The sequence below is a fragment of the Photinus pyralis genome, unplaced genomic scaffold, assembly GCF_008802855.1.
Source record: "Photinus pyralis isolate 1611_PpyrPB1 unplaced genomic scaffold, Ppyr1.3 Ppyr1.4_LG8, whole genome shotgun sequence".
NCBI classification, from domain to species: domain Eukaryota; kingdom Metazoa; phylum Arthropoda; class Insecta; order Coleoptera; family Lampyridae; genus Photinus; species Photinus pyralis.
This window is the reverse complement of record NW_022170819.1, coordinates 25,008,279-25,031,401: the sequence shown is the minus strand read 5'-3', so window position 1 is coordinate 25,031,401 and position 23,123 is coordinate 25,008,279. Positions and strand designations below refer to the sequence as shown.

At 37.6% G+C, this 23,123-nt stretch overlaps 1 protein-coding gene across 1 annotated transcript in view; it reads left to right on the top strand.

Moving 5' to 3' along the window:
- The first annotated feature begins 1,235 nt into the window (after nucleotides 1-1,235).
- The window catches only part of LOC116179489 (potassium voltage-gated channel protein Shaw-like), a 22,582-nt gene continuing 694 nt past the window's right edge, over nucleotides 1,236-23,123 (top strand). Inside the window, exons 1-4 of the mRNA XM_031499284.1 lie at nucleotides 1,236-1,424; nucleotides 1,473-1,679; nucleotides 8,254-8,550; nucleotides 23,018-23,119. Coding sequence (XP_031355144.1) covers nucleotides 1,236-1,424; nucleotides 1,473-1,679; nucleotides 8,254-8,550; nucleotides 23,018-23,119 — 795 coding nt within the window. The remainder of the gene's footprint in view (nucleotides 1,425-1,472; nucleotides 1,680-8,253; nucleotides 8,551-23,017; nucleotides 23,120-23,123) is intronic.

The window sequence follows — 23,123 nt, the reverse complement described above, 5'->3', positions numbered from 1 at the left end:
GTAGGATTTTTGAGTTGGGCAGATTGAAATAAAATTTGCGACTTTAGGATTACCAAATAATCCTATAATTTCACCAAAATTAATGAAGTGCCTAAAACCTCGTCCGAGTGATGTATTGCTTGTGAAATGAGTGTAATCTAACATTTTAAATTTCGTAAACTGACCACCCGATTAATGATTTTAGATAATAGCGTAGCGACTGAATATCGAAATGTGACAGACTTTGTTTCATGCTCTGTCGTTGAAATACCGCGCCATTTCTTTCTATTTACATTTTCAAGCTTTAGTTGTCATAATAACAATAATGGTTTGTATTAATTAGAAATAATTGGTTCCTACACCATAGTCAGTAGGTTAAGGGTCAGATAAGCTACCACTAGCTACCCCTATACACATAATATCTACCAACACAGATTCTACTAGTCGAAACAATTAGCAACATTCGTCTTTGATTGCAAACAAGCACACATCTACTAAAGTGCGTTTTACAGGCTAACAGTTTTTATTGAAGTTGCAGTTTAGCCGAGAGCATGCGCAATAGGCGATTTTCTTGAACGCGAAGGAACCTACGTTTTGGTTCGGATGTGAAATTATTTCACATTCAACTGAAACTGTAAGGCTGTCAACTCTGCGATTGGACATTTAAAGTTCATGTCATTTGATGGTCATTTGTTTTGACGGAGGTAAATGCAGATTATTAAGCGAATTATTTTCTCGTTAAATCCTAGCGATATTTTTTATGTTGGTATTAGCAAAATGTGAATGTGAAAAATAAATATTGCAGAATGTAAAGCGCATGTCACATCAGAAATTTCCAGAATCTTATTTCACTTTCTATTTGATTTGAAATAACCCTTATCATGTAAACCGCGCAGCAACTACTTACCAACGAAAGAAAAAAAGAGGCAAAAGAATTTTCTGCTCAAAGGCACTTTCGGGACGGCACTGTCTGTAAACCGAGTTATAACAGAACTTGCAAATGTTAAATGAAAAAGAATGATCAAAATTACGGCCTAATCTACTAACAGTACGATATCATAAATGTGGCATTGGCATACGTAGCAATCTGAAAATGCACAACATGGCATTTACGACGAAAAAAAAGAAAAAAAAACACATTCACATAAAACACACAATAATCGCATAATAAGGAGAAGTTGTGACTATCCACGTGAAAATCTTAGATGCAACAATTTTTAGCAGCAGTAGAAAACCAAACCCTTAATTTTCTTTACATGTTGCAGGCGACTTTGGCCATCTTAGATAAACTGGACCTGGACTCAGAACGTCCAAGCGATGAGGAAGTAGCGCGAATGTTCGGCTACGAGGAGGCGTATCACAGTGGAACCTTGACAACGTGGCAAAGAATCAAACCGAAAGTTTGGGCCCTGTTCGACGAGCCGTACTCGTCCACAGCTGCAAAGGTAAGTGCCGAAACTTGACGAAACCATCGGCTACTATTATGGTTTCAGGTTGTGGCCGGTATATCTGTGTTCTTCATTTGCGTATCGGTCCTCTCCTTTTGCCTGAAGACTCATCCTGGAATGCGCCTGAAATGCGGTGGTTATAGATTTAGAAATTCCACGGATTTAAACTGCACCGAGCCGCTACCGTTATTCGTAACCATCGAGCACTTCTGTAATGCCTGGTTCACCTTTGAATTAACTGTTAGACTGATTGTAAGTAACCATTGAAATTTTGAAGTTTTTACACAAACAATGCTCTGGAACATTACCCAGACCAAACGGCATTCAATATTTTAATGTCGCGTCTCCGTGAATGAATGAGGTGTCTATCACCCCCATCTCCAAACATCTTTCTTTTCTAGACTGTCGTGTACAAAAATCCTAGTATGAATGATTTACTACAACAGCCCGTTTTTAGCGATGTTCCGAGGGTAGTTTATTTCAATCAAGCCTAGAAAGCTTGATATGCATACAACCGTAATAAGAAACGATACATTTCTCCTCCTATTTATCAAACTAAACGTAGACATCGTTGTTCGGTGCGAGCTATTAGTTTGCTTAGTGAGCCGACAAGTAAAATTATGCAGTCGATATGGTTGCGAACTGCGAGTAATGAATACGTATAGCTAGTGCAACTCGACTGTAAGTACGTGCTATATTGAGCGCGACGATTTTAATAAAACCAATAACTTAGCAAAATTAATAACAGTTCAAGTATGGCATGTTTGAATTCTTCTTTCTGAAAACCCAATAGCCGAAGAAGTAGAGTTTAGGCAGATTCTACTCTAGCACAGTCTTAAAATTTAAAGAATTTTACCAACCTATGTGATGACATTTATTAAAACAGAGCGTATTAATATATTGGTCCTTTTTGGAGCCGAATCAATTTTTTTTTCGCTTTTATTCGCCTTTGAAATATTAAAATAACATATAAAACAACCCTAACTACTTTTGAACAAGAGTCTAGGAAGTGAAACTGTATTCTCCTAACGATAAACCAATGAAAAGTGGCGAATGCTAACAAATCTCGCCACATACAGGCAAATAATTTAAAAATGGTACGTGAAACTCGCTCCTCTACCCTAGATTACTCCAATCTGATAAACCTCTGTAAGAATAAAGGATATGGAGTGATTCAACATATTTGTCTTCTAAAGAAAGTTTCCCAGCGTGGCTTGATTTTTAATCTGTTTCCTAAATAATAATTAATAATTAATTCTTCGTAAAAACCTTTGTATACAGCAATTTCTTTGATGGTGCACAATCTTTACCCCAATTTTCATTTACTAAGAGATTAAACAAAGCATGTTTATAGTGGCAAGGAACAAAAACGCTCATTAAGAGAATAAAACGTGCACAAAGCGCTGTGGTATCTTTGAAATATCCATAACCGTTATATAAAGTAGCACGAGTATTGAGAACGGTTACTGCATCACAAACGTTGAAAAATCTGAATCCTGTCTCTTCGAGCGATAACTCATACACGCTTTTACACAAAAACTCAGATTGGGTAGATACACAAAAAAAGGGCCATTTATAACTATCAGAGGTGGCGATCTAATAGAACAGTTTCTGACTAAATCCAGACTTGCAGCCGACCACTGGCAGTTGGATCGTTTAAATAATGTCAAGCAATCAATAGAGACGCTATATTGAAACTGTCATTTTTTGTTTGTCGACACCATTACAAATAATGAATGTTGTAACCGTAATGTTTTCTCTTTCAAACGTGAGATGTCAGGATTTTTTGTTTTTAAATAAATGGTTTCGGTCTTCGAGAAATAAAATACGAAGCGGAGATATTTTTAGAACACTATCCTTATGTGGGAGATATTAGTATTTTTATAAGGTTCGTCGTTGGGTAACGCGTTCTTTTTCCTGGTTTTCTTTGTACATGTACTCAAACGTAATTTTATAGCTTATTTAATGCTGTAGCCAGATCCCTCGAGTGAGCTCTTCATTTTTAAAATTGTGCAATTCATTTATTAGAGTTCTGGAAACTCCAACCCCTATAAGCTAAAATACAATAATACACATGCCACCCAACAAGCGATCGATTGAAATAAATACCTTACTTACCTTAACGTGTTAATAATCCAAAATATCCGATCCTAACTGCGATTTTCAACAAACAGAATGCACAAACGGGCAAAAAAACTAACTGCTGTTGCTTCTGTAACTTAACTTGTTTAATGTTTACATTTATTGCACTTGAAACTTTACTTAGAAGACACTTGGTTTATTTAAATTACAGATGAAAAAGAACTCCCCTTACAGGTAATTTCGATGACCTTATTAAGGAAAGGCTTCACAAAAGCAAAAAACCCTATAGCAACCACACTTCGGCTAACTTCTTCTTAAACTTCACTTCTTTAACTTGAGTTACACATTCACTTTTATATACATGTATATAATCATAAAAAAATTGCAATAATTGATTTACACAGTAATTCAGTGGAGTACTCGAAACACATGGCTATATCGGATATGACTAAATGGCTAATGGTTTAAATTCTCCTTCAAATTGTAGACTACCTAAGGGTAAAATTTTGAAAATAGCGAAAACTTTGGAGTTGTCCTCGGGGTTGTCATCGTTCTAACTGACCAGAAAGTGTTCTTACTGTTTGTAACTTTTTAATATATCCCTGTGCAATTAGTACACGAATTTCACCAACCTGTATGAAGCACTTTTAACATCTCAGGTGAAACTTTTATTCAAATATCCAAAAGTATTAATTATACGTTCTTCCACCTACATACGTACTATCTCCACCAGCTTAGAAACTTCGTAATTTTTGGAAATTATGATTTGCAGTCGAAGTGGTTTAACATTGAAAAGGAACCCCAAAGGGACAAAAACGCGCATGTTTATATTATCGGAAGCAAGTGACCGCCTTTATTGCCAAAGCGCGAATTCTTCTTTTCTATAGGATCTTCCTGCGAATGGCAAAACGCAAATTCTTCCAAATTCTCCAAAACCAATCCCCCTATTAATTACTGAGCAAAATGTTAAACGCTCACGATAGCGAATTATTTACAAAATGGCGATGTCTACATTTTCTATTGGTTAGTGTCTTTCTATCTACCAATCACAGATGATTTTAATGTTGTATACCAATTCCAAAAACAACGCAATCAGATGTTTTTACAGTGTCTAATTTATTTTGTGCTTAGTTTCTTTTCAAGCGTTTGTTCTTTAATTACTTTAGGAAGCACATAACGCTGCAGTCTCGGTTTCAGATCAGAAATGGGTAACATTGAATTACATTAGGGAACTCATAGTTAGGTCAAAGTCCACGCGTGCCTAGGCCTCAAATTCGGGCCCCTTGTGGTACCTACCGAACGAGAGTCGTCCGAACCCTCAACGTCATCAAGAAACATGTGATCGTTTTTCCCTAACATGAATTGAGGAGTGAGTGAGCCCGATCGCCCTCCTCGCCCAGAATGCGAGAGTGGCCCACCTCGATGATACCTCTGCTATTCAACAACCACTTACTTTTCAGGCGCACGAATGCCAGAGTGGCGTACTCTTTTAGGTGGGGATTCTAGTGGAGACAGACCCAGAAGCGCCTCAATGACGGCTGTGGGAGTTATTCGCATCGCGCCCGTGCAAGCCAGGCACGCAAGTCTTTGTACATGATTAAGGTGTGTTGTGGTTGTGGAAAGTATGGTTCTAGGTCACCAGAAAATTGCTTCATAAAAGAGCATAGTTCTTATCACGGCAGTGTACATCCACAAGACAGCGTTCGGGGATGGCCCCAAAGTTTCCCAATTGCGCGACGACTTTGTCAGAAATACCTATTTGCTTTTTCAGTTTTCTGTCAAGTGTGATTCCTAGAAATTTCACTGACTCTGAAAGTTGGAGGTATTCTTAGAATAACAGGGGAGACTACTACTGATCGATCAAATTTCTTAAATTCCAAAAAGATTACTTACACAAATTTTGAAGACACCTGAAATAAATTTGAGGTACGGATCAAAAAATTAATCACAATTATGCATGAGACCTTTATCTGGATCGTTAAAAGGGTTCGAATAAACATACGATTTACATGAATTCACACAAACAAAAATTATTTTAAATACACCAATCAAATTAATCAAGGTGAAATATAACACGGTTCATTTGCACACTCCGCATAAGGGTTCGATGACAATTAAACAAATTAATGAAATCTTATACTTACAGTTTTCTGTTAAAATCCCAAAAATCCGGACAAAAGCCACAAATTGCGACAGAACAACGTACTTACAAAACGTAACGCACTACACTTGCTTTTCTTTAAGTTATCTACTTTTCGGGTCACAGGAACGTAGGTTTACTCCATCGAATTAGACTGGTTGGCGACCCACCCGGCAGATGAAACGTTGGCCGTTCGAAACAGTAGACGGGAACTTTCTTACACCAACTTCAGTGTTATAAAGTCCCTCTCCTCCTTCCTAAATTAAATTAATTATCTAGTACGTATCAACACGACAACCACAAATGCATTCGTATCACTAATAAATTACATCAACCTTTTAACAAAAGTAATCAAAGTGCCCATAAATTAAAACAGAACTGTTACTTAATTGATAACTTTACGATAAATTACCCTAGATTTAACAATTCTAGGAATTAATCCGAGAATTAATCTTTTACAAGGAAAAATAAACTACTTGAATATAACTACCCACGCAATAATCGTTCCATGTTTACACGCAAAAACTTCACCAGACTAATTAAATAATTTGAAACGAAGATTTGACTAACAATTAAAGAACCGTCATTAATTCAGGCGTCTAGGCCAAACCTCAACGTCCACAACGACATTATTTACATAGCAGTATTTTTTCCCGAAATCATCATGAAACCTTCACTTTTATGCTAATTTTTGGCAGTAAAACCTTTCCTGGCAACTTTTCCTGTCGTCTCTCTCTCCTACCCAGACACCTGTCCTCACTGACACATTATTATTAATCGAATACTCCATATGAAAATTGAAATTTTGCATTTAGAAAGACGATTTCGTGAACAATTTAATACAAAACTCTTCAGTAAAACGACACTACTTGACATTTAATATATCTATCTTAATCGTCATCTACAGTAGTGACGGTCCGCAGGCAATTTCTGTTTCAAAGATAAATTTGACCGGCGAATATTTCGAATTTTATTGATCAGTAAAATCTCGAGGGAAACAAATTTTTATTTCGAAGATGGAACGTAAGCAATATCCACTTAATGGATCGGTCTCACGTTTCAAGATAAAATATTGCCTATTCTTGTCCCATTTTTTTCTTAAGAAGGTTACCATTTAGAACGTTTCGCAGATTTCTAGCCTAAATTAATACCAGGAAACCATTTTTGTTGATCCAGATCTAATTTTAAGTTGAAATTTGATTTAGTTTTATCATAGTCAAGCAGTTCAACGAGAATGGGTCGCATCTATTTATTATGTTCTCACTCTAGCGGGATTGTATATCTGAAATCTGGCAATCTATTTATGTCAACTCTATCAAGATGGTTAAAACATTTCACTAAGACAAAAATTGGAACCTCTCATAATACGTAGCCTATTATTGACATTTAAAGAAAAATTATTTTTGCTTCTAGTTGACAAATGCCATTATGATATTAATGAAGGGAAGTACGAAGGCGAAGACGTTTTGATTCCTCCCATCTGTATGATTCCGAACGACTGAACGATATGTCATTCGACTTTAAACATTTACAATTTCCAGTTCGGCTTGCATTTGGAAATACTGAAAATTAAATAGCAAGGGCAGTGGACGTGTTTGTGAAATCAGTCTGGAAAATCCATGTTTTGCACATGGCCAATTATTTGTCGCCTGTTTCAACTTTATTCAAACTCCAGAAAACAAAACTAACAATGTTGTGTATCAGAAACCATTACAATAAGCACTATAATGTTTTTGAAATAATTTTTTTATTATTATTTCCAGTTCGAATTGAATATTCATAACTGAGACAGAACAACGTCTGTCGGGTCAACTAGTTTAAAATATTAAGATATTTATGTTGACAATTTCCACACAAACTAGTTTGTCTATAAATACCATTATTGTTATTACTATATTATTATGTTCCGAGTTAATAATTGCATTTAAAGAACTAACTTGTATGGCTCACTTATGCGAATAAGTTTTACAGAGCTGGCCGAATAAAGCGCTACTGCTAATATCGATCTTTTACGTCGTACAAAATGAGAGAAATAAGCGTAAAAGTAAATAATTGCATAACAGCCCATATAAATTGAAGTACCTTTGATATATCTGTTGTTGGCATTCCTGTACGTCTACGTGACTTTGTGCTCAAACGTAAAGGCCTTTTATTATATTTTGAAGGAGATGACAAGCCGTTTCAGAATCTTCAAGTATAAGAAACGTAAGGAAAACCATCTGATCCAGAAACCATTTCAGGTATATTTCAAAAACACATTTGCGAAGCTAATGAGAGGTATTCAGATCATTCGTGGAAAAGTTTAGCATTCAGTTAATTTCAACGGCGCAGTTTGGGAAAAGTTTAATTAGTTAGCGTAATATTAGCGTATTCGGGGTTTCCATTTGAAAATTGCTTATGGATGACTTCCACGAGGGAATTCCTTCGTTTTTCGCCCCTATCTAAGAACTGATGTTTTAAAACGTTATAACACCATAACAAGCTCCCCAAAGTCATAATGTGCCCATCAATTTGGTTACATTTACATTAGTTAACAACTTTGGGGATTAGTTCTCCAGCTCCACCGTGCGCTTCATAAATGTAATGTTGTTTTTCTCATTTCAGGTTGCACCCAACGTAATACAATTTATGAAATCGCCGGTGAACGTAATAGATTTTGTAGCAACGTTAAGTTTTTACGTAGATATGAGTTTAAACGTGGATGGTAAATCGGAACTATTGGAGTTCTTTAGCATAATCAGAATACTCAGACTGTTCAAGCTAACGCGACATTCGCCTGGATTGAAGATACTAATACACACCTTCAAGGCCTCCGCGAAGGAGCTCACGTTGCTCGTCTTCTTTCTCGTGCTGGGAATTGTCGTTTTCGCTAGTCTAGTTTACTACGCCGAGAAATTGCAGGTGAGTGTACACTTTACTACTTATTTTACGCCCCGAAGCTAAAATTTTAATTAAGGGATAATGAACGTCGAGGAAAATATAATTTATCACGCACCTCCTAGTTCAGCAATTCAGATTATGATATTTTGGTCTCGTTTAGACCGTGTTAACTTCCTAATTAGATTTATGTTGCAATAACAAATCTCTGGCTTTACGGTTTCCGAAATGCTGAAACCTTCCGTGCATAATGATTCATTCGCACTATGTTCAAATTTAGTATCCTCATGGGAACAGCACCTTTTAATAATTTATCAAGTTTTGGTAATTGCACGTACAGCTTGTGTTTGGAGTTTACCGGGTGGTCTGTTTTGGTAGGTTTAAGTATTGTAAAACCCCTTCCTAAAAGTAGACGAAACATTAAAATGTTGCCATTGAGAAGCAAAAAAGTACTCGCGGTCAGGACAAAAATATGCGATGATCGGTAAAACACTTTCGCACGAATCCGACAGACTAAAAAAACTCATTTTTAATACGCCAAAACTGGCTCGACGACGAAAAACACTCGAAATTCCGCTTCGTCGCCCGAATCGATCAACACCTGCGTTGCTTATCTCGCACGTGGCATTGTTTATCGCAAAACCATTTAATTTTTGACCGACAATAACTTTTTACTCACACCTGGACAAATATAACGTTTAACATGACACAATCGCACCCAGCTACATTCAGGCAACATCAAATCAAGCTGGGACAGCTGCGGGCAGGGCGGAAAACAAATATATAAATCTAATTCAAGATTTTGATATTGTTGGTTTTGCGGTGGAAACCCTAGGTCCGTGGGGCACGGATGCTAGATGTTTTCTGAAGAATCTAGGCCGGCTTTTGGTTGTTCGACAATCGAAGGTCTACTTTATTCAACCAATAAATCTTGCCATCCAGCGGGGAAACGCCGCAAATATTATGGTCAATTTTGAAAAGTATGAGAATTATAACCTTTTGTAAGTTTAATTGTTATTACGTTAAGTAGCGAAATGGGAATATAACCGTATTTAAACCCCCAAAAATGTTTCCTTATTTCCCTTATCTTCAATTCTTTTTAAATGACCGCATAAACCATTTAATACTAATACAATATATGGCGGCCTCTCTCAAAATTGGAGTAATGAAGGAATTTCTTTTTCATTCCGAAACATACATAACAATGGCTCATTGGAGTCCCCTACATGCACTGCAAATCAATATCTCGAACGGTTTCAGAAGTAGAGCCCCAGTTGAACACTCCTCTCAAGGGGTCACCAATGTCCCTCCTCCCCGTTTGAGGGTCTTCGGCTTTGGTCCAATATCGCGACTTGGCAGAATTAGATGACAAACAAAACTGGTTTGATGAGTAAGATGGCTGTTCGGAAGGTAAAAACTTTTAACTTTTGATACAAGGAGAAATTTAACAAAGAGGCTTCGCTGTACTACACTGCATCCTTTCTCGACTCGACAAAACTTTTTCCGGAATCGGAATACGCGTTAACCTTCTCACACAAATTTGGTTAACTTCTGCACGATTTATTATAAAAAAATTAGGAACTGCGTCTTAAATATTACAAATAGGACTGACTGCCGGAAACAAATTTACACGCTCTTTTATCGTTGCGAAACCTAGCCGCAGCAGCAGCGTTGTTCACCCGTCTGCAGTATTTAAGGAAGCGTCACTTCCACTGTAACATAAACTTTTTCTTTAAAAACTTTCCAATAATTCGCCAATCAACGACCGAACGCACCATTATTCGCACCTAATCTCTTTGTCATCAGCACCAAAACACGGGCGTTAATTAATTTTCGCCTGATAAGACTTCTTATCGCAAACGACCAGATGTGTCTTACTTCTAACCCCTTATCTAAATTGAATAAATTATAAAATCTATAGAATAGAAACAAGAATTACGCGTTTACAAAATTTTAAAAGAGAAAAAAACAACACTGGGATACAAACTCAAATGAAACAAATTAACTTTGTACTTATTTCGTAAATAATTCCCCACATTTACTTCATAATTGAAATATCTTCATATACAGGGTGTCTCTCTCATTATTTTTGGTTGGATCGAAATAACATCTACGCGACGTTGTTTACACAGCAATTTCTTAAACCGTATCAAAATCGAATGCATAAATGAACACTTTAGGATAGGTTAAGTTTGACGTTTATGATACATAAGAAGGTTGAATGTCACTATAATTGCGTATAACTTTAGAAGATGTTAGTTTCGGCATTACAAAAACGGCTACCCTGGGGCAATTAATTCCCCTTTCACAAATCAGAACCCCTATAGAAATAGGGTAAACTTTGATAAGAAAGTTACTTACCCATGCTTCCTGTAAAGGATCAAGTATAGATTTTCTTTGGCCTTAGGCACAGTGCGGGAGTGGCCACTCTATGTAGGTTCTCCTGTATAAATTTCTATCGGGGATTATGGGACATGGGGATACCTTTTATCCCCCTTGCGTCGACCGGTCGCTGGCGTCACCTTGGTGAGTTCTGCTTTGAGTGACCTACCAGAGGCTTCTTTGGGTTTTGAGGGCCCAGACTCTTCGGTAAGTGAGTGAATAGAACTTGCCTGAGCTTGAAAGCCAATCGCGAATTCTAGTCTAGATAACAGACCGACCGACGCGACTATTACCTACTGCGGTGATGTTGTCGACCACGTTGCGGTAAATTTCAATCCAGACCTTCACGTTAATGCGTAACCATTTTAAAATCTAGTCGGTAGACTCCTCCGCCTCTCCCGGAAAGTGAGCTATGAAGACGCAAGGCTTTGCAAGATCCGTCTGTCGTAAAGATCCCTTCCTTGGAGATATAGAAGCACCTCCGCTTTCCTCCGTGGAATGAAGTTGAGAGGTTGGGACGAGTTTTTTGAGGGGGTTATATGCGCTCCCATCTGAGGACAGAACCACTTTTCTCCTTTTCCTGCTCTTCTCGTCTGGAGCTTGCTGGCACTCCTGAGGCTTTTGTTGGGTCTTGTTTGACTTTGCAGCCGGGACCTTAACCTCCTTCGGGTTGTGTCCAGCAGCTATTAGTTTTTTGAATCGTTTACGAGCAGCACCATGAAGCATTACGTATGTGTGGGGTGAGGGTTTGCATGCCCTCCACAACTTTGTTTGACTCACTGGTCTCACGGGAAGCTGCTGAGGCTTTGCTACTCGAAGCTTCGGAGTCGTTAAGTGTTCCTCCAGAGGAATGGATCGTGACACTGTCTAGGCTGGTGTTTTCGTCAGAGACCAATAGGATCCTCTCGATGTCAGAGAAGTCTTGATCAGTGGTGGTTAGGGGTACCGCTGGAGTGATTTTTATATTTAAATCAGACATATAGATCCCACGAATGTTGGGCTTTTAAACGGTCACTGGCAGCCCACATGCTGGTCAGAACCTTTCTCTCTGGGTGACTAGGAGCACCATTCCTCATCCTTTCAGAACCAACGTCGCTTTCTTCCTAACAGTACCCTTAATTACCCTTGTAAGTCAGGTAGAAACTATATGAGGCAACCAGCCACGTTAGAGTACTTGGTATTCTCTTAAAAACATGTCCCTCCCTTCGATTCCGTTTTATAAATCTATTCTTAACGTACACACGCAACACCTACGACCACATGTGTTTACAAATGAATTAACTTTTGGTGATAAACGTGACTCTTATCTACGAAAGGAGGAAGACATGAGATAAACTTATCAAATATTACGAAAATAATTTTGATACGTTCCTTATTTTATAACACGTAATTTTTTAACAATTAAATAAACAAAATAAGATAATTACACCACGGCTATAAACAAAAACTAACCATCGTCAAAACTATGTAAAATTTACACATTACCCTACAGAACATAAAATCAAAAATTTCATAATCCCATTAAATACAACGTAAGTCCGTTAAAATTAAAGATTTTTGATAAATTTACCATGAACTTCAATAAAAGCACCCGTAACATACCACACACAATTTGCCAATTATCCATCGGCGGTACCTGGACCTCCGCTGCTGCCACCTAGATGCTACCTCACTCTGTTTTATTTTCTAAACCTTTATTTCCTGTTTCCGGTTTTACCCCTTAGGAGTACTGATAGCAATTAGGTACTTCAACCCCTGCAATTGCTTTCTGCTGCTTTTGAACTTGAACTTCCTCTCTCTTGCACTTCAACTTCCTTTCAAACTTCAACCGCTTTCTTCTGTTCCACAACTTGACACCTTTAAGCTTCTGATTGCTTATCTTCTTCTTGCTGAATCTCCAACTGAACTGTCTGACGTCTGCATTAACTTCGTATGTCTTCTTTGATTTCAGCTTCTTATTTTTCCATCATTTCAAATAACTCTGCGTGTCTATTTTTTTTATTCATTACTTGTAATTTCGTCTTTAATTCTGCCTTCAATTCCGTATTCGATTCTCTTATCGTCTGCAAAAATCTGGCGAAATGCCCTTCTCGTAGGGTCGTCATACTCGTCATCTTCATTGTAGACACCTCTTGTTTCTTCTTTTTTAAACGAAGTTATTATTTAAATTATCAAAATTTAACCTAAATTTTCGTTTTCCAAATGCCCTCACCATACCAAAAATAAATTGTGTGGCCCACGCTGGGCAACAAAAATTAAATCCCGTGGGTCACATCACATGTTGGGCGCCAAAATTAAATATTATTATCTAAAGTGGAATACCTGCGACCACATCTGTTAATAAAATTAATTCAACACAACTCTTATTGGGCAAAGGAGAAAAACGTAAGATAAACTTATGAAATATTACACAAATTATTTCGAGATGTTCGGAATTTCTTAGCAATTAAATAAACAAAATAATAATTCTGGCGCACATTCAAACTCAAAAGAACAGCAAATGTGTCTCATGCAGACGTTCTACTTCCCCTATATGAGTAGGCACCGTCTTCCTACACTTGGCTTTCGACATATTCGTTGCAATTGATATAGTTCTTCCAGACCTTCCCAATGCGCTTTGCGAGTACCCTCCTCCGACACTCCGTCTTTGACATATGGGAAAATGGGTCGATGGGGGAAGTTGTGAGTGAAGCGGTTTGTGGAAACGTCGTCCGCTATAAATGTGAAAAACATTGATGCTCCTGAGAATGTCTGGGCTGTAGGTACGTGCCGCGATAATTCAAAATCCATGCAGGATGCACCTCAACAATATAAGCTTTAAAACATTAAATCCGCCTATATTGTGTGTACTTTGGTCCTGTGGTTCCAAACTTCCTTATTCCCCTGGTTTATGGAAGAAAAACTGGTTTATCTTCAGAATTTTATTAACTGTGTGACGGTAATTAGTGAATGTATCCCGTGTCTTACCTTATGGGGTTGCGATTCGTTTAATTGAATCCTCCAGCAACTCTATGAAAACATCGGTTTTCAAATCCTTACAAAAGACTATCTCCGTTCTCTCAGTTAATGTGTGCTTCATTTTTAAACGTGTTTCACGTTTACTTCGTGGAATTGAATGTGATTAACGACTAAAACTATTTTGTATTCGAGACGACTGTAACCGGTCGAGTGTGCGGATTTATCGTCTCGCTAAATCCACACTATTTCTAATACGCACCGAACAATGATAAATTCGACACCGTTTTCGTTCGATTCCCTAGCAGCAGTAATTAATAGAATAAATTTGTTACAGAACAAACTTCTCCAAATTTATTGTTCTGGTAGTGAATTAATTACGAAACTAGTTATTGTTCGGAGACCACTTCGACATAATTATTAGGTACATTTCGACGCTCAGAATGAAGTACCTACACTTTGTTATTCAAGCACGTGATTTTACTATTGCCGCTGCAACGTATATCTAAATCACAGATGCAGAAAAAAGGTGACAGTGTTTCATTAGACCTACTTTATAGGCGAAAATTTGTTATTCTAAACTGATGGAGGGAAGACAAATTTATCCAGTTTGATAGAAACTCTAGTGTTATCGAGCATTTTAATCAAATACGCGAGATAGTGATTTTCGTATGAAAACGCTATTATTATCAACCAGCGCATACGCGATTTACATTGTGTTTATGGTGAAGAGCTGCTCTTACCTATACGAAACAGTAACATTTAATATAATACCTTTAAACTAGCTCTGGCACACTTTCTGTTACTTTAACGAAGAAACCAGACACCTCATGGAAACTTTCATTGCCCGCCCGTAAACTTCCATTTAGCTGTTTACACGAAACGCTTTAGTAAAATGGGACTTGCGAAAATTCTGATTGATTACAGAATTTACTGCCTCAATTGGAAATTTCATCAGTGAATAGCACCTTTAAGATGGTGTGTTTTGGTGGCTAAAGCGAAAGATTAATCAGATTTTTTTATAGATATCAAAGGCAGTACGCTGAAATCACTCAAACCAGATTACTTCAATTAACTGTGAAAGGTCTCCCTTGACGACGTCTTTTATTTGGTCCGCGTTTACTCCCATTTCTCGGTTGGTTTCACTGTAGGTGGCTTGATATCAATACCGTTGCCAAAAAAAGGCATTGTATGTGCGTATCGAATTGTAGTTTTTCGGGTTTGGTAACAATTCCGGCAATTAACATCATTAGTCTTATGCTTAGGAGGGTAAATTAATTTCGTAACTTTGCAAAAGCCTCGATATCAAACTGGAAAGGCTTTGAAAGTAAAGTTGGAAACCGTTAAGCTTTTAAAAATGTATAATTTAGTTAGCAAAGTATTTCGTAACAGACTTTAACCTACTTTTCTGTTAAAAATGAGGAGCTAACTTAATCACAATTAATTGTTCATTACGTAATTTTGCCGAGAAAATATATAGTTTCCAATTTGCTTTAACGTCTTTCTGTACCTACATAGTTGCAGAACGGGATCGGGGTCACTACACCATCCACAAAACACCTGTCTAGTCGCTCAAAATGAATCAAGACTGAAACATAGAATTTTATCATCTTTCCTCGTATACATCCGGCATCTTCTATAAGAAAAGTCCTAATATCGACTTAAAATAACAAATCGAGAGAGTCGACTAGCTTCCAAAAATTGCAAAGAATTTATTGCACACCTGAAATAAATCTTGTGTACCAAAAGAAAAAAAATCTAACATGAGATCTCCATCTGAGTCGCACAAGGATTTAATAAACACAATTAATTGATTGGCGGTAACAGACATTTATTCCGAACCACATAAAACAACTAAAACAAAATTCCTGAAAGAAAGAAAAACTTAAAAATCATGTTTGGGCATAATACCCCGCACGCAAGCAGTCGATACTACAAATAATAAAGAAATTAATTACATTTTTTTTCTCCAATACCTAACCCAAATAATTTGGTTGGGAAAGGTTTGCGATATTTAGGCGCACTTATGAAAAACACAAAAGCACTCGCTGAGAACTTCACTTTTTCTTTAATAAACGCAGCTCAATGACTCGAACTGTCTTGGTAAATAAGATAAAAAAACTCACACTCACTGTCCAGCTTCGGCGGCTCATGCTACATATAAGTGAGGAATATATACAGGGACAGTCAAATTGGTTATGTACAGGGCGTGCTAGGATATTTTCTTTGAAGTAAAAACTAAAGGATAATAATTCTGGACTGCGTTCGCACCTCCAGATACAGTATGGGGTCTTATGCGCTTCCTCTCTTACTATTTTGCGTTATCTTTCGATAAAGCTATCCTTGTTCTCCACCGCAGTGATGCCAAACCAGAGCTGGGTCGAGCGTTCTAAAAAACGCTCGAGCGACGACCGCTCTAATTTTCTCAATAATGCTCGCGAGCATGGAGTTGTTTTGCAAAGCGAAACCGCTTTCGAGTTGTGAGCACTCCTAAAAGTGCTCGAGCGATTTACCGCGAGCGCTCGGGAAATGTGCTCGCGAGCGAGCGGAAAAAACACTCAAGAGCGGGAAAAAATTCTTTCTTCAGCGCTTGAGGGCGGTCAAAAGCGCTCACGAGCGAAAAAACGCTCAGGAGCGGAAAAAGCGCTCGGGAGTGGAAAGAACCGATTGCAAGCGGAAAAAGCACTGGCGAGCGGAAAAAGAGCTCTCAAGCGAAAAAAGTGTTTGCGGAAAAAACGCTCATGAACGGAAAAACCGCTCGTGAGCAGAAAACAGCGCTCGAGCGCCAAACACTTTAAGTAAACGCTCGAGTATCGAGTACCAAGCGGCCGCTCCGAAAAGTGCTCGGAGCTTGGAGCGCTTTTTAGAGCGGAACGCTCGCGAGCAGTACTCAGCTCTGTGCCAAACTGACATATGATTAATTTGAAGTACAACATAATCTCCTTGTGCTGTCATTGTCGAGTTCGTGACAATATTTGAAAAGCATTTGTCCATAAGCCCCATACTGCATCTGGTGGTGCGAACGCGCTATTAGTTTGGGTACGGAACACTTCTTATAAGAAACGTAAACTTGGTCAGACGTGTTTAACTTAAAGCATCTTATCTGAGTTGAATAAATGAGGAAAGCGATAAAATTTAAACAAAAAATATTACGCAATTACAAAAAATCTTAAAAGGAAAAATAGACACTGAGATAACAAATTCAATTAGCGTAAACCAATATTGTTCTTATACGTAAATAATCCCCAAATTTACACTAAATTGAAATATTGTCATATACTGGGTGCCCCGTCACTATTTTTGGGTGGATAGTCTAGTGGTTCAGTCGGTCTGTCGGTCCGCATGTACTCTCATTTACGAGCCGATTAGAACCAAATTTGGTACACATATTGCTCGACATAAAAGGAAGAGCTGAAAACGGCAAAATCGCGCATGCACAAGTGTATCAAACTCTCATTTGCGGATAAACGGGCGAACCGATTGGATCCAAATTTGGTACACATATTCTTAGACATAAAAGGGCAGAATCGTGCATGCGCAGCTGTGAGGGTGATATCTGTGCTAGAAACAGCAATTTTTTTCGTAATCTTTCAAATTTTATCTACACAAGAACAAAAATTTATTCATAATCGTAGGGCATTAATACATTATTTAAATAATACATTTGATATTTCACATTGACAGCCTTTGCCAATCAAAAGACCTTTTAATATTGATTTAGACTTGGTCCACGACTTGTACTAAAATTCGTTATTGCTGGTAACGAATTGAGCATAGAATAGAAAACCATTCACGACTAGTTTTCATTAAAAATGTGCAAGTCCTTACTTTCTTCATCGCACTTCCTACTTTTTGATGTATCATTCTTCTGGAGATCGGGGCATAAAATGACATACCGTTCCTTACTCGATACGATACACTTCACTATTTACAATTCTTTGTACTATGACCAAATCATAAGCAATTGAAACAACGCTTTGTCTCTCTAAGCTTCTGTTTTCTTTCTTCTAGTGACGCACTTGTGCGCTATGAAGCAATATCATGACTTTTTTTACAAAATCCACAGGAAACATTGCCAGAGTGTATTCCCATTTCTGTAGGAATTCTATTAATTTAATTTTTTTGCATTGCATATTTTACTTTATCGGAAGGATTTGAAGTCAAATAAAAACATTCTTGCAGTGTTCCGAGATTCTATAAGAAAGATTCACCATGGAAAGCTTTAATCCAAAGTTCAGATGTTGTGACGACTGGAGAGGTTAACTATTGACCGAGAAGGAAACTATATTGCAATAACGCATATCGCTTGAATGATCCAATGTACGTACATTGCAAATACATAGTACGTACAGCCCTGGATTTACGGACGTCCATTTCACGTACACGTACGGTTTATCTCCTCACATTTCACGTACATGGTACGTTATTTTTGCACCACTTTGTACATACTAGGTACGTACTGTGCTGTACGTACTATGTACGAGAGCACGAGGAATTACAGTATACGTAACAGTAAATCTAATGTACGTCCGGCAACGTACGTACCTAGCATGTACAAAGTAGTGTTAAGATAACGAAACATGTACGCAAAATGTACGTATACATGAACCGTAAGTGTACGTGAAATGTACGTTCGTAAATCCATCACTGTACGTACTAGGTATGTGCAATGTACGTACTTGTGTTATTTGAGAAGGCGTCGGTAATAATAGAAACCAAACACCGTAATATACTCTATTCAAGTAGAGGTAGAGACTGCTGATAATTTTCCCTGCAACAATTAAACAAGTGACATTGTCTTCTATTAATCAAGGCTCTACAAGAGTCACCAAAAGTTTTGTACAAAAAGTAATTATTAGGTTGTATATCAAACTGTAAGTACGGAAATACAACAATAATTAACACACTGCCGTTAAGACCCCTTGCCACACTAATTAGTCTTTGTCCGACGTCGATGTTGAACATTACTAAAACGAGAAACTTAAGTTAAATATTCGCATTTAATTAGGTGGCTCTAGAGAGGTAACCGCCGAGAATGGTTTACGGCACCACCTCATTTGTTGAAAATGAAATTACCGTTACTAGATGTTCTAAAATCGTGCGCTTCTAAAGCAATAGGTTTCAATTTGAGGGTAAATACAAAAAAAAGCTCCACTCTCCGGTTAAGCTTATAAGATTTTTATTTCGGGATTTTATAAAAAATTGGATATACCTTTTCCTTTCAAATTTCAGACCCTATAAAATCCCTAAAATCATTTTACAGTAAATCCTGTGATTGAAAATGTATCAAGAATGTTTTCGTTTTTTTTCTCTGTTCAAAAGGGCAGGTTTGTGGAGCAACTCAACTCGAAGTCTACCGTTAATACAATTATGTTGTTATAAGCTGTCGTTTGAAGAACGACGTGGCACTTGTAAATAGATTAACCTCTGTATTATACTCGATCGCGCATATGTCGAACTGTTTTAATCGGATTTCAGCATTTGTAACGAGGAGAGACGTTGATTTTGTTACAGTTCCTTCAAGTATGAGAAGCTCGTAAACCTAATTCACGCCTTTTTTACTTTTGTGCAGTGCATGATATAATAACGCTAATATTTGATTGGTAGAGCGTGGAGTAGCCTAATATACTTTGTAATCAGAAGTACCAGCGACAAAAGCTCTTGCGCCTCTTGAATGAATTGAAAATGCCCTATGCAAGATTACAAAATTTCCGCTAAATTGATGGCGTGCCGGGATCAGGACTAGTTTAAAACGTAATGTTAATAAAAGTTAGACAAATAAGAAACACGTGAGTAGTGCGGAATGTTTGAGCCATTAATTTGACTAGAATTGGTTTGTTTCATTTGAATTTGTATTTGTGTAGTGATATTTTTCCTTTTAAGATCGTTTGTGAATGAATATGGTTTATTCGAATTTGTTTAAGTAACTGTAAAACGTGAAATTGCGTGTTAAAATGTAGGCACATCTGTTCGTTTGCGATATGAGTGTTTGCTGTTGGACGAGATTTAATTAGCGCACGTGTTTTTTTTTATCGCTGTTAGAAGAAATAAGGAGAGATGCAGGTGTTCAACGATGTGCGCATTAATTCGGCGTAAGTAGGGACGCATTTGTCGAAGCGGCATTATCAAAGGTAATTATTATTGGCGTTTCACGACGGTTGGAAAGCGTACGTTTCATTGCGCTATTTTTTATTCGGCCGTTCTACCCTATTTCATTGTTTGATTTTCAGAACGTCTGTGGCGGTTCTCTTATCTAATGTTTGTACCGTCTGAATAGCCACCGGAAATTCCCCATTTCATTCATAGGGTCATGTTTGCCATTAAGATTTGTATCATAAAGAAAAGTGAAGTTTGGAAGCTGTCAGCGTTAATGTGTGGGGTTAAGTGCGCCTCAATGAGGGGAGGTAGAGTTGGCGCTGCGTTACCAGCTGCATAAACACCCAACTAGCCCAGAGTTAAACTCAACATAAGAGCTTGAGAATTTTCCACAGCGGTAGTTCGTTCTGTGTAAGATGATCATAAGGCAACGCTTACCTTAATGTAAATTAAATGTCATCCAGAGAAGTGGACTCAGTTCCCGGATCCATAAACATGCATACAAAAGAAAACTCCCAAGCCGCAGAGCTCGGAATGCAATAAACTGAACAATGCCTGAAAATCCTGGCCTTACTCGTAGTAAGCTTCTATCACAAGTACGATACTAACTCGGCCAATCTTTCCAGAAAGAGGTCACATAGACAAATAGGTCAGTACTGAAGTTGGCAAACCAATTGAAAGCAAAATAATGATCAATTATTACGCTAAACATTTACCTACGGAAGTTGTTTCATGGTTAACGATCGAATCCTTGATATCAAATCTGGTGTATGACCCAATTATTCAACTTCAGCAAATGGCGGCTCGTTATCAGAAGATGGAAAGTCTGTCAAAAGGTGTTGACCCACGCAGGCAAGCTGAATTTAACCCAAGGTTCCCACTCGTACGTGGACAGAGTTGTGGGCAAAGCGTCTCCCAACTTAAACTGGTCTTTACAGTTTAATAAAATTCCATTTGTACTGGTAACAATAAATTAAAATATGATTTGAACCGAAAATTAAAGCTGGACTTTAACCCTCTTTAAAACTCCGAAAGAAAAATCAAAGGTGACCCCTTCGTTGATAACCAAAACTGTACATACCTCTTTAAATAAGAGGGCTAATTATAGATGAATCAAACAATAGTCCATAGAAATAGTTTTACAAATATCAGCCGAACCTAAGATACACTGCAAGTAGATGCAATGCAAATGGAGGGTACTTATGATAAGCCAGAAAAAAACGCAATTATAGTATCCTCACTATATCGGAGTTAAGGTAAATCCGTCCAAACAATATTATTTATTTTAATTTTATTTTGGGTTTATTTTTGAGTGGGCGGAGTTTCAGCCAAGGCTGCTCTACCAACCTAACCCACTGTACATTTACAAATATCCATGCCCGAATCCGGATTTGAACCAGGTGCCCTTAGCACCACAGTTCGGCTTTAACTGGACTGTGCCGCCCGGGCCGGAATCCGTAAATTATGAATTCAATCGCCAAAGTTTTACAACATAATGGGTGGCGGCAATTAAAATCCTATGCGTTTTCCAACTAACGCCTCAGCTGTTTGTCTACGAACTGCACTGTGTTAGAGCTCGCAAACGAAAAAGAAAAGTGAATGTGAGCAATCGATAACCAACGCGCGCTAAAATTACGCGGTTAAAATTCCAAGGATCTCTCAATAAGTAAATATTGGCTGCCTTGTAATGATGAAAATAAACCGTTACACATTGTTTATCGCAAACCGTTGAACGACCAAATTATTAGGACTATTAAAAATTCCTTTCAGATATATTTTTAACGTTCTAGTGTTACGGAATAAAATTTTGTCATTGTCAATCAATTAATTGTGTGTTTATTCGAACCCATTTTGCGACCCTTAAGAGATTTCATGTCAGATTTTTATTCTCGTGTCCAAGAATGAAAATTTGTGTAGTTAATCCTTAACAGATATTATGTGGGTGGTGTAGTTGATCGCATACCATTGCGCCCAGCAATATATTATATTTGCAGTCTGGAAGTAGGTAATCTTCTATTGCCTACACTTTTAATTAGCTATCTGTTTCTTGCCATAAACACTAAGTTTACCATCCGTAACCATTTAAAAGTGTCATAACTACACGCGTCTCCCATAGTTTTTTTTTTGCTATACCTGCAATATAATTTAAAAATAAGGGAAATTAAATAAGAGGAATTAGAGGAATTGGCACCGAATATCCACGGTATGTTTTTTGGGGGGCCCAAAGGAACCAAAACATGTATCTTTTCAATCAAATCCAGAACGTATCTTTTGGGAGGCCCAAAAGTGGCAACATTTGCCTGTCTCTTATAGTAGGGCAGATAAATGCTAACAATTGCCTGAATTGTTCAGATGATGATACAAGCATGAAAAAACCCTCTGATAAGGGTACCGTTTTATATAAACATGCTGGCAACCTAGAAATATTAATATGGACGCCGTTTTCCAAGATGGCGGCACATATTATTATTAACTTAGTGGTAACTGATAAGTATCTTTCAAATGATGATACTACCAAACTGTTTTCCAAGAAATCAGTTTTATATATTTATCAGTGTTCACTAGCTTACTCTAAGTATTTTATTATGGACGCTATTGCGGAGCATCGTAGCTGTTTGCTAGTCATGGTGTGGCCCTACACAGCCTTGGCTTCCTATTATGACCTACTTTTTAAAAAAGTTTGTTCATTTGCGTACTATTACAACTGTACTAATTGAAATGGTCGTAAGTGCACGTAGAAATACCAGTCTAATGTTAGGTCGCAATCTATTTCATATTTTATACTTCATTTGGTATTCATCCCATTTCGTACAACCCTAAGGCAAGTTTGCCCTTATTAAAAATAAAATATTTTCATAAATACATTTTTTATGACCTAAAGCGTAGACGAATATTAAGATGGTCGTACGTCAACCTTATTTAATTGAGCTTAATTCAAATTCATCCGCCCCGAACGCTTTCAAGCGAGTCATTAACTAGAGTAACAAAAATTCAATTACGGCGTACACGTAGATGCACTAAATATCTGACTTGAAAGTAAATCAAATTAATTTTCCAGAACAACCCGCATAATAGCTTCAAGAGCATACCTGAAGGACTATGGTGGGCGATAGTAACGATGACAACGGTCGGATACGGTGACATGGCCCCGAAAACTTATGCGG